This window comes from Macaca fascicularis, chromosome 7, assembly GCF_037993035.2.
Source record: "Macaca fascicularis isolate 582-1 chromosome 7, T2T-MFA8v1.1".
Classification (NCBI taxonomy): Eukaryota; Metazoa; Chordata; class Mammalia; order Primates; family Cercopithecidae; genus Macaca; species Macaca fascicularis.
The window spans coordinates 105,591,660-105,604,787 of NC_088381.1; the positions used below are offsets into that span (position 1 = coordinate 105,591,660).

General features: G+C 37.6%; 1 protein-coding gene across 2 annotated transcripts in view; it reads left to right on the top strand.

Moving 5' to 3' along the window:
- TTC6 (tetratricopeptide repeat domain 6) overlaps nucleotides 1-13,128 on the top strand; it is a 217,927-nt gene that overhangs the window by 138,159 nt on the left and 66,640 nt on the right. For both annotated transcript variants that reach the window (XM_005561122.4, XM_073998505.1), the window contains 3 exons: nucleotides 827-1,206; nucleotides 11,735-12,197; nucleotides 12,506-12,635. In XM_005561122.4, coding sequence (XP_005561179.3) covers nucleotides 827-1,206; nucleotides 11,735-12,197; nucleotides 12,506-12,635 — 973 coding nt within the window. The remainder of the gene's footprint in view (nucleotides 1-826; nucleotides 1,207-11,734; nucleotides 12,198-12,505; nucleotides 12,636-13,128) is intronic.

A 13,128-nucleotide genomic window follows, 5' to 3' on the forward strand; every position in this document is an offset into this window, starting at 1 on the left:
TGGCTAGTATGAAATTATTATGTTTGAAATTTGGGCCAAAATTCACTATACAGAAATACATCTCTGTAACAAATTATTTATTAGCAAATGAAATGCATTTAACTTATTGATGATGGCTCAATAGGCAGGAAATGCTATATCAAAGGATTTAAAGTAATTTATCTTTTGTAAGTAATGAGTATTAGAGTTTCAGGTATTAATGCATAATTATTAAAATTATAATTATTAATATTATAATATTAAATAATACTATTATTAACAATTAAGTGGATTCTCTAATGATTAGATAAAATAAATACTGTAATAGATTGTGATTTCATTACTTCCTATTATAAATATAGAATTGAAAGTTATTGTGGAGAATATTTGAATGGTACTGTGTAGAAATTCAGTGTTGTTAAAGCGCTTTTGAAAGAAAACCCAAATTGATTTTTATGGAATAAGGCATTTTAACAGCTTTTGCCCATTCTACTAGTTTTTTTGCATTAAATATAAAAGTACAACATGTAATTTATTTGGATATGTAGAGAGCATTCTCTTTCAATTAAAATATAGAAAATCATAATGCTATCTAATTTATAGTGTTGTTTACATATACCTAATTAAACATCCTATGACCAACCAAATTATTGTACTTTGCTTGAACTAACCCACTATTAACTTTATCAGCTGACTTTTGAATAATTTTAAGAATACTGATTTTTAAACTTTTAAATTAAGTGACCAAACCACATTAATAGTAATTGTAACAGAATTAATTAATTTTGAATGCATAGCAACTAAATTGATTTTACACTTTTTCTTCCTCTTTGCTTGCTTAACTAAGCAAGTAAAATCTGCTGTAGACTTGAGGAAGGAGGATATCATAGCTCCTTTGGAAATCAAGAATGATATGCAAAGCAGTATAAAAGAGGTTATGTTTCAGAAAACAAAGGAATTGAAACGTCAGCTCCAGCTCACTAAGCAAAATAAAACTGAAGAACCCATCCCTGTGAAAAAAAATATAGATGACATCTTTGATAACATGTGCGAAAAACACAGTTTGAGAAATCTCTCTTTGACTCTCATTGAAGCATCTAAAAAAGCTGGCATTAGTTACATTGTTTATCCCAAGAAAAAGAAGATGAAATGGAAGAAAAGATTGAAACAACAAAAACTTATATTCGTGTATGAAGAGTTATCCAAGCCTCCAAAATCTCTTGAAAGGTCTTGTTTAAGTGATTTCTTTTTATAGTTTAAGAAATATATTGTGGTTTTGACCTCAATTTTATAATCTCACCTCATGAAGTTATTATTTTATTCTGCACTGAAAATATGAACCCTTCACTTTTTGAAAGACAAACCTCTGGCTGGGTGAGGTGGCTCACGCCTGTAATCCCAGCACTTTGGGAGGCCAAGGCGGGTGGATCATCTGAAGTCAGGAGTTCAAGACCAGCCTGACCAACACGGCGAAACCCCTCTCTACTAAAAACACAAAAATTAGCTGGGCATGGTGGTGTGTGCCTGTAGTCCAAGCTACTCAGGAGGCTGAGAAGAGGTTGAACCCGGGAGGCAGAGGTTGCAGTGAGCCGAGGTCAGGCCACTGCACTCCAGCGTGGATGACAGAGTGAAACTCTGTCTTAAAAAAAAAAAGAAAGACAAACCCTCATTTAAAAATATATGGATATTTCATAGTATAAGTATGTGAATGATTCAAATTATAATTTAAATAGGGGATTGATTTAAGGACATGAGGTAAGACTAAATCAATTTGATAGCTAACTGAAATCTTCCAGAAAGTAAAAAACCCAAACAAGTTATTTGAAGTGATTTAGTAACAAAAAACAACTCCTGCTCCACACAAATTCTACCCATTCAAAATAGATATTTAAGTATTTTTAAATTTTAAGTTATTGAATTGATTTATAAATCTAGATAATTTTGGGCCCGGTGCAGTGACTCACACTTGTAATCCCAGCACTTTGGGAGGCTGAGGCGGACAGATCACGAGGTTCAGGAGATCGAGACCATCCTGGCTAACACGGTGAATCCCCGTTTCTACTAAAAATACAAAAAATGACCTGGGTATAGTGGTGCGCCCCTGTAGTCCCAGCTACTTGAGAGGCTCAGGCAGGAGAATTGCGTGAACCTGGGAGGCAGAGGTTGCAGTGAGCTGTGATCATACCACTGCACTCCAGCCTGGGTGACAGAGTGAGACTCCATCCCCCTCCCCCCCCAAAAAAAGGCTGGGCGTGGTGGCTCAAGCCTGTAATCCCACCACTTTGGGAGGCCAAGATGGGCGGATCACGAGGTCAGGAGATTGAGACCATCCTGGCTAACACGGTGAAACCCCATCTCTACTAAAAATACAAAAAAATTAGCCAGGCGTGGTGGTGGGCACCTGTAGTCCCAGGTATTCGGGAGGCTGAGGCAGGAGAATGACGTGAACCCAGGAGGCGGAGCTTGCAGTGAGCAGGGATCACGCCACTGCACTCCAGCCTGGGCAACAGAGTGAGAGACTCCGTCTCAAAAAAAAATGTTAAAAAATTTTTTAAATATTGTAAGCTCTTATTTAGGAATCAACACAGAAATATTTTTTTCCTTACTTGGAAGTAATAGTAGCCAGTATATTTAAAATTATGTAGGGACCTGAAATAATAACCACTGAAATTCCAAATGTGTTCATTATTAAGTGTTCAGGACATAACTTTCTTATAACAAAAGTATTGTGCAAAATAGTTTCCTAAAAGCTCTGAGGTTTCTTTTTAGATATCCCAGGACATCACAGAATTTATTAAACTTGTGTCCTTTTGAAAAAGTAAAGACTTTACTGATGATAAGAGAGTAAAAAAAAATTTGTTCACTTTATAGTTATAAAGACTTGCTGTCTGCAAAAGAGTTAATTATCTCTTGAAATGGTGACTTATTGTCCTTGAGAAGACTGGGGGGCATAGTACTTCATAAGTGTGAGTGATAGAGTGGAACAGAGGCCAGCCATAGTGGAGAATGCCATTCAAGTCTCATGTTCTTTGTATACTACTTATGCTTAAGTTTCATCTGCAACAAATAGAGTATCTGGAAAATTTTTTTTGTTAGTTCATCTGTAGAAGACTTCAAGTAGGTTTTCTAAGTTGATAAATGTTTTAGATCAGAACCAGAAGTTTGCTTATACATTTTAGATACATTTACTGATTTTTAAAGTATTATGAATCTTCACCATCCTAGAAAGGGTAATACACACAGCACCATTTTGGCCACAACCTAAATGACTTCTATCTAAAAAAAGGATATAAACTGATCAAATGCTGCTTCTGTGGGGTGTGGTCTTCTTACTGACCTTGTATCATTCTGAATATAAAGTTTTACCATTTAAAAAGATTTCTTTGCCTTCTAATAACTGACTTTGAAATTTGTATGTGCTGCCAATGAGTGTAACAGGAACCCTAGGATGAACCTCTTGGTGGAGGCAGTAAAACAAACTGTGGGAATATTTGTTTAAGACAATATGTTAGTACAGCTTTCTTACCTTTTTAAAAAAAATCTTATTTCAAACTAATTTACCACATATAAATGTAGACACAAATTGTTAGTTCAAAACTAACAACTATGGAGCAACTTGAAAAATAATTTTGTTCCTATAGTTTGAGACTTTTTTCCCTTTTTTTTTTTTTTTTTTGAGACAGAGTCTCTCTCTATTGCTCAGGCTGGAGTGCAGTGGCACCTCGGCTCACTGCAACCTCTGCCTCCCAGGTTCAAGTGATTCTCATGCCTTAGCCTCCCAAGTAGCTGGAATTATAGGCATGTACCATGACGCCTGGCTAATTTTTCATATTTTTAGTAGAGACAGGGTTTTGCCATGTTGACCAGGCTGATCTCGAACTCCTGACCTCGGGTGATCCACCCGCCTTAGCCTCCCAAAGTGCTGGGATTACAGGCATGAGCCACCGTGCCTGGCCTTTTCTCACTAATCTTAATTTGGTAATTCACAGATTTGCGTCTTACCATTTTGTGTTCAACCATGAAGGTTATTTAATCACACCCATTCTTGGCTGGCTTCTCTTAATGGTGGGAAGCAGACTGCATGTGTTCTTATACATCAAGTCAAATTATGACTGTGGAAAGTCACTCCTGCAGACTGGAGCCACCTCACCCAGATTCATGCATTTCCTTTTATCTCCTTAGCCCTGTTGCTTCCCTGCTCAGCTAGGTCATGGCAGGTTGCCAGAGTTTGCAATAACTTTGCAGCTTCATTGTTTCTCTAGAAATTTCCCTCTGCTTTGGTCTCTGAGCTCAGTGTTGACAGAGCAACCCGAGGGAGTAGAGGAGACCTTCCTCAGTAGCTGGCTGACCCACAGTGAGCTCTTCCTATCAATGAATCTTGGCTGCCTTCACTCCCTTGTACCCACTGCCTTACTTCCTATGTGGGCTTTTGTGAATTGCTAGCCTCTTGATCTCTGCCAACGTTCTGTCTTCTGGGACTGAGTAACATTCTTCATCTGAGATCCAGGCTACCAGCCTGTGTGACAATGGCGTTCCTATCCCTCTGAATGCATCTTCTTGTGCCCCTTTCTAGAATAATTGTCCTTAGTCTTGACTCACTTGACCTGCTCCTGCAAGTGAACCTGTGGTCTCAGACCTGGTTTTCTTGGCCCATCTTGTGCTGCTGCATTCCTGAGAGTAGCAGAATTTATTTTCCCCCAAGCAAGAGTTGTTATATTTTCCTTAGTTGTTTTACTCTTCCACTTTTTGTTTTTTGTTTTTTTGTTTTTTTTTTGAGACATGTTTTCACTTCTGTTGCCCAGACTGGAGATCAATGGTGTGATTTTGGCTCACTGCAACCACAGCCTCCTGGGCTCAAGGGATTCTCCCACTTCATCATCTTAAGTAGCTGGGCCTACAGGTGGGTGCCACCACGTGTGGCTACTTTTTGTATTTTTTGGTAGAGACAGGGTTTCGCCATGTTGCCCAGGCTGGTCTTGAGCTTCTGGTCTCAAGCAATCCACCCGCCTTGGGCTCCCAAAGTGCTGAGATTACAGGCATGAACCACTGCGCCTGGCCATCAAGACTATTTTGACTTTCATTTACCACTCTGCTTCTCTAAGAGCTGGCAGCAGTGATGTTCTAGGAGCAAGAACTCTGGATCAGGAATTTGTATACATCCATATCCCAACCTCCATTTACTAGATCCTCAGTGACTAGACCGAGCTACTTAATTTCCTTGAATATTTGTTTCCCCATCTAGAAGATGAATACCCTGTCCACATGGTTTCTGAAGTTATGTCCAGCTCAAATATCCCTTGATTTGGGTAGTCAAATTATCCTTATTTTTATACCAATAATATTTTGAGCAAAACGTTTAAACTGTTCAAAATTTCTGTTTCCTTTAATTGTCTTACATCTCATCTCAGATTAACTGTATGTACACATATTCCAGCCCAAAGGCTTGACTTTCTCAGACTGGTGTGATAGCTAGCAGATTAATTTACTCTTGTTCCTCCAAATGAAAAACCATAAACCATATTCATGGCTATGAAAACATGATTTAAACTTGCAGTACAGGAAGAAATATTTACCTTTTGGGGTAGATGTAAACAGCCAGTCCCCTCTTTTATCATGTTCCTTTTCTTTGTATTATTTAATTTTAGTGATCTGGGACTATAATTCTTCCTCATGAAAGTTCATCCATTGTCTGCATTTCCTTTCCTTTTTACATCCTTCTAGAAAGTTATATAGCAAGATCTTGTTTCCTTAAAAACATTGTACTTATTTTATTAATATTTATAGTAAAAATAATACATGCTTATTGTAAAAACTTAGAAAATACAGCAATACTACCATTGAGAAATAAGTCACAATTAACATATTTTTGGATGTTTATGTGGGAATATATTTTAACAAAGCTGTATGTATATACATGTATGTGTGTATAATAGTGCTTATATATCTATATAGAAACCTTGAAATTATATACATCAAACTATGAAAGTGATTATTTCTGGAATAATGAGAAGTGATTGGTGGGTGGTTCAGGAGTTAGTCTGGGATATGTATAGCTTCAAACTTAGATTTAGAGGACGCCCTCTTTCAACTCTCTTTTATCTGGAATTTCCTCCTCATTCTTGCCTCTTTAGTATCCTTTCTGCAGTTTTTCTGCCCAGTAAAATTTCAGAGTACTGATCACAATTTTAGATGTTACAGAAAAGTCAGGATATTGAAAGAGTGAAGCCTCTGAGTAGGCAAACGTGGATGGGACATAGAACACAAGTGATACAACTGAACTCCCAGGGAAGAAGTTTTGTACATTATATGAATAAAGCATCTTCCTTCCCTGGGAATGTATATTTTGTTTAAGAAAATGAAGTAAGTGTTCAAGGCAGATAGCTCCTATATTTTCAATGAAGGCAAAGTTTATCAGCTTAAAGTGAAGAGTTGGAGGGACTATAGTTAAATGCAATTTCTCTTGTTAAATCATGGCACATAGTAAGAATTCAGCAACAATTTGATGAATGAATAAGTTCAGCCATTCATTTCTGCAATATACATTTATTGAGCACTACTCAACAGTACTACATAACAGATACCGTTTTAGACAAGGAGCATAGGGCAAGGAACAAGATTGGCAAACTCCCTGTCCTCATAGAGCTTATATTCTAGTGGGAGAGAAAGTGGAGAGGTAAACAAATAACATTAGGAAGTGACGAATGTAATGAAGAAAATAAAGCAGTGTAACAAAGGTTACTATTTTAGACAGAGTGGTCAGAAGCCTCTATAAGGTAGTGATATTTGAGCGTAGAACTGAATGGAATGAGGGAATGAGGTATTTGAATATCTGAAGTGGTCATAGTGAGTGCAAAGGCCTTGAGTTGGAGACATGCTTGTTGCTTTTGAGGGACAACATAGAAATCAGTGTGGCTAGAACAGAGTGAGTGCAGGGTGGAAAGAAGCGAGGTTGAGGAAGTGGTCAGAGATAATACCAAGTGGTATAGGCCAGAGTAAATTTGAAATTATTCTTAAGAGTGCCAAGAAATCATTGGACTTGAGAATGGGGTAGTGATGTTTATAGGTTATGGCAAAGACTTTGGATTCTTAATAGAAAAGGAAACACTGGGATTTGGGAGCAGTGAGTTGATAGGATCTAGTTTATGTTCCAGAAGGTTCACTCTGGTTACTTGTGAAAAATAGATTGTAGTGAAACAGGGAGACCAGTTAGAAAGCTATTGAAATAATTGAGGTGATAAATAGTTTCTTGGTTTGGGATGATAGCAACCAAAGTAGTGGAAAGTGGTTAGATTTTAGATAGATTTTAGAAATAGGGACAACAGGATTTGCTTGTGGGTTGGATATGGGATATATATACACACACACACACATACACACACACATATATACACACATACACATATATATGTACGTACACATACACATATATATAGGTATGTACACACATATATGTATGTGTGTGTATATATATGGAGAGAGTTGTCCCTGACATCTAAATGTAACTTCATCAGATTCTCCTAAACTAGGGGAGTGGAAAAGAAAGCATGTCAGGTCAACAGCTGCAAACCAGGTGCCAGAAGGTGTGTTCATTGCTTCAGTAAATATACCACATCTGGAACTAAACCTGTAATTGTTATCACCACCTGATTAAATTTGTGATAATTTATAGTCACTTCCTACAAGCGATGTTGGTTTTGCACTGGTAGAACAGGAAAGTAAACTGGAGATGTGGTGGGAATTGCCACCTATATCCTTCAAGTCTGATGGTGACACTAATGTGTAATTTCCCCAGAATCTGGTATTGCTTTTTGTTTGCTATCTTGGTGGATAGTGGTGTGAGATGGGATGAGGGCGATTTCCACTTGGCCCTTACTACCATTATCTTCCTCAGTCTACCGTTTATTCAGTTGTTACATGTATTTACTCCCACTATACATTCTGGGACTAGGGAAATTATCAAAAAATGGGTCCATGTCTCACTAGATCCACTGTTAAATGGTCTCAGACCAAGATTCTATCACTTGACTTTCGTAATTCTTTAATTTGATTGATAAACATCAGTGGGATTTGTAGTGGGTATCTGTGGATTAGCATAAGATCAGAGCCAGTATCTAATTACCCCTAAAAGGTTTGAGGTTCCCCTTTCTTATACCTTTAGAAGATTTCAGGGAAAATTCACTGTGTATACCGAAGCCACATTGAAGGATTCTTCCTCAGTGATACTTTTCCCGACCTTCCTGTTAAGAGAGGTTTTGGACTATGAACTGCCTGGGGTGTGAAAGCTGGGTAAAAGATTGTGAACCCCCACTATAGCTGGTTAGATTTGTACTGGAAGACCTATAAATTTTTCCCCTATGTAAGCAAAGAACACCCAAGCAAGCTGCCCATTTATCTCATCTCTAAGGACATTTAGACATTTAGTTATTGCCACAGGTCCTTGAGAGTTAAAATCCTGTTATTACTATTCTGACTCTGTTGCTTATTGTGGTCATTGTATCTACCATATCTGTAGTGGTAAATGGGATTTTACCACTCCAGGGTTCTATTATTCCCACTGGAGTCAGTGAAACAAATTTCTTTGCTCCCGTTCTCCCACTGTCATTCTTTTCCAGCTCTGAGGTCAGCATCCACAAGGCTTTTCAAGGGTATTGCCCCCTCACTTATGCGTTCTCTGGTCTTTCCAAGGGTTAGGACTTGACTAAGCACATTCCATATTGCAGTCAAATTCCTGTTTCTTGAACCTTAGAACTCATTCCTCTATAGCAATGGCTCTTATAGTGTAATCCATGCATGTTTGTTACCTGGGAACCTGTTAGAGGTGCAAGTTCTAGAAGTCCACCCTAGGTCTACCGAATAAGAGACCCTGAGGGTGGAGCCTCAAAATCTGTATTTTTAACAAGTCTTTGGGTAATTCTGATGCATGCTGAAGTTTGAGAACCCTTCACTTAGAGTATTCCCAGGTGTTCTAGCTAAGGCTGTGTGTGGTGAGGCCAGCAGCCACCAACCCAAGGTCACCTCCATGGAGGAGGAATGTGGGAGACTGAGGGACTGTAATGGCTGAGGCTCCATGAGAGGGTTTGAGAGTCACAGCTGAGTGATTTCAGGACATGCTTGAGGTAGGTGCCTTACAGCATATGAGGCAATGTCACAGTGTAATCATTGAAAGAAACTTATGCAGGAGAGGACTGAGAGTCTGAGATAGGGGATCTGACAATTCCTCAGCCAGTTTCCTCAGTAAAGGGAAGATAAGCGGGAACTGGAGATTTAAAATTCTCACTCTCATTCATAGCTCCTTGCATGTTAACATCCCATATTTCAGTTTTCTGCTTCTTGCCTACTAGCTTCATTAACTTGGTTCACAAAGTTTAGAGGCTACTTAATAGGTACTGCAACTACTCTTTGGTCTGAAAGAAGTAGTCAACTGAACACACAATTTTTTATTTTATTTTATTTTTTATTTATTTATTTTTTTATACTTTAAGTTCTAGGGTACATGTGCACAACGTGCAGGTTTGTTACATATGTATACATGTGCCATGTTGGTGTGCTGTGCCCATCAACTCGTCAGCACCCATCAACTTGTCATTTACATCAGGTATAACTCCCAATGCCATCCCTCCCCCCTCCCCACAATAGGCCCTGGTGTGTGATGTTCCCCTTCCCGTGTCCAAGTGATCTCATTGTTCAATTCCCACCTATGAGTGGTGTTTGGTTTTCTGTTCTTGCGATAGTTTGCTGAGAATGATGGTTTCCAGTTGCATCCATGTCCCTACAAAGGACACGAACTCATCCTTTTTTATGGCTGCATAGTATTCCATGGTGTATACGTGCCACATTTTCTTAATCCAGTCTGTCACTGATGGACATTTGGGTTGATTCCAAGTCTTTGCTATTGAACACACAATTTTTATAATAATTATTGTTGTCTTAATGACTTAAAGCTCCTTGATCTCCCAATGCCTTGTCTTCCACCTGAACATCAGTCCCTGCTAACATTGGTGATATTTGACAAATTTTTATACCACCACATGCCATGGATTACCTATGTCCTATTTCAGCCTGGCAAGGAGGTTATCCTAGAATGCTTTATGTGTGTGTGTGTTTCCTGAGTCCATCTCTGGTACTAATTACTTCGTCAGTGAAGATCCCAATCATAAACACCACTCAGCTTAGGATAATATTGGGAGAAATTTACAAAAATATCAAAGTACAAGGAAACCAAAAATAATAATGCAGTATCCTGGGATTAAAAATGTAAAGCCATTTTCTACTCCGAAATTTGAGAGGACAAAAAGAGGGAGTGATGACTAGAAGCTGAAAGAAAAGAGTTGTATAGAAATGGTTTTCTCGAAAGCAGTAGTGATCTTTGTTCAAGAATCCTGGGGAGTTTGAGGAGACCCTTCATCAGGAAGCCAGAGGAATAAACACCTTGACTTCACTCTCCTCCTTCCCTCTGTTGGGGTTCCTAATTGGATAAACTTTATGAGAAGACAGAGACCAAGGGATCCTAAGGCTATAGTCTGTGCAGATCAGTTTCCTGGGACAGGGAGCAAGATGGAGAAGGGTAGAGATGAATATGGAGGTGCAAACAAAACTTATCTGGCACAGAAGACCTTTCTAAAGTGACATTTGGTCAGAAATATGAATTGAGAAGGAGCCAACCAGTCAGAAGGGCTGACAAGGGCAATGGCCTTGAGGCTTGCTCAAGGCTGGAAGTTAGGGAATGAGGGGGAGAGTAGTGGTGTCGAATATTTATGCTGGTACCTGATCATGTGGGGTCTTATGGACCATGGTGAAGAGCTTGATTTGCATACTGGGGAAGCTCTTGGAGGAGTGATATGATCTTATGTACATTTGTAAAACAAAAAACAAAAACTATGCCTGGCTGCCATGCAGAGAATGAATTAGACAAAGGGCAAAAATAGAAGCAGGGAGTTAATAAATTATTCTACTCTAAGAAGAATAGATGATGGTGGCTTGCACTAGAATGTGGAAAGGAATAGAGAATTTATGAAAGTAAGGAAAGGGAAGGAAACTGACTTTTCTTACTTTTGTTCTCCTAGTGTTCAGCACTAGGTATTTCTCATAGTACATACTCAGTAAATATGAAGTGATAGGGTAAATTATTTTATTTCAATATACTGAGTTTATTCTTATTTCCTATGGCTAGTACAGTACCAGCCCTATGGCACATGTTACTCAATGAAGACTATATTGCAAAGGGAGAATTTGAGAAGGCTAATCCTAGACTTGTAGCATTTGAAAGCATATTAGGTATTATTTAATTTGATAGCCTACTAGAGAAGGGTAAAACTGGGATATTCAGTTGATAGTCTGAGGTGTAGTCAACTCCTGCCTTCTTCCCGCTACCTCAAGTTCATGTCCTCTTTAACCTCTTGCATGGCATTTTTTTTTTCTCACATTATGTTTACTTCCTTAATTCTCAATTGTAATTCCTCTGGTGGGTTAGGTATGGTAGAGGGTGTAAATTAAACTTGAAAGGCGCATTGACCTCATTTTTTTAGTACTCTAAGGAGGCTACATCTTTAAAAACAGTCTTTTGCTTTCATAAACTTGAGATTCTTCATACAGTGTTACCGTTTTATTAAATGAAAAGGAGAACTTGCGCATAAAATTAGCATGTAATTTTGTTTTGATAACAGAAATAGTAGTTTTATGTGTGACTGAGTTGATTTACTGATTAGAAAGATGATTGTATTTCTGTAATTAAAAAAATCACTCTTTTAAAAACTAGATCAACATCTCATGGAATACTTCCAGAACAGAAGAAATATTTGTTCAAAGTTCCATTATATGAACGTCAAATACGGTGTCCCAGTTTACCTTTGTATTTAAATTTTGAAAAATTCTTCCAAACTAAGGGAGGAATTCCAGAAAATATTGATCCTCGGACATGGGCTTTTGATAGCCTCATTGCGGACAAAGATGCGAGCACGCCTGTAAAAGAGAAAGATGATAAAATATCAGTTCCTAAAGACCCACCTGAAAGAGTGAAAGAACCACCAAAACTAAAATTAAGTGATGATGTGGAGTCCGATCTTCCACAAGAGGTCATTAAACATTATGAATCTGAAGTGAAGATTTTGACTGAAGAAATAAACGATAAGACAAAATATCCTGCATTTGCATATTGTAGGCGTGGAGCTATTTATAGAAAACTGGGAAAGTTGCAGAGTGCCATGAATGATCTACAGAGAGTAAGTTTTATTTAACCAAAATAGTAATATTCACCATTTACACTTGCTTTTAATTGTATAGTAATTTTTGCTGAAATTTTGAACAATGAATGTTTATAGTATAGCATGTAGAATTATTATAACAGTATAATTATTTGCATTTTCAAATAATATTAAAAACATGATTTTTAGTTGTCAGATTGGGAGGTTTTATTTTACATTACATACATACAAAGCCACTGGGATCAATCGTGTTTGAAACATTTATTTGATAGGATATCCTCCTTTAACAAATCAACTTTAACTGAATTTTTACATATATTTTCTAGGTAATGCTCTTGGAACCATTGTTTCTCAATGCCTATTGGCAACGACATTTAATTTATCTTTTCCAAGACAAAATTAATGAAGCTTTGGATGACTTGAATTATATACATAAATATAATAAAAATAATACAGGTGGGTTGTCTGTAGAGACAGTTATATTACCTACATTTTGACCTCAACTTTGTCATTTATTGGTACTGTAAGAATACATAAATCAGTAGATATATGTCCTGAAAATGACTTTCCTCAATTAAATTTTTTTACTCTTGTTATTGTAAATCCAGGGCTCATACAATCCTATAGTCTTTTTAAAATACTTATCATGGTTTGAAAGTTTACTGTCTTTGATATATATTGCAGTAAATTGGTTCCTTACTGCTCATCTCACAACGAAAGAATATGAATTTAAAATAGTTAGTTATAGAAGTAATTTACAAATCTCTCTTTGATTTGTGTGATTTGATCACATCTCTCTGAGTTAGTTATTGTATGCTTAGGCTTACTTGGTTGTAAGAAATTTGTACCTTTGCTCTTATGTGCTATCCTCCAATCAACTTGAAGCACCCATGGAACTTTCTAGGAATGTGAAAATGTGATATTCACCTTTGTATCCCCAGCACCTACA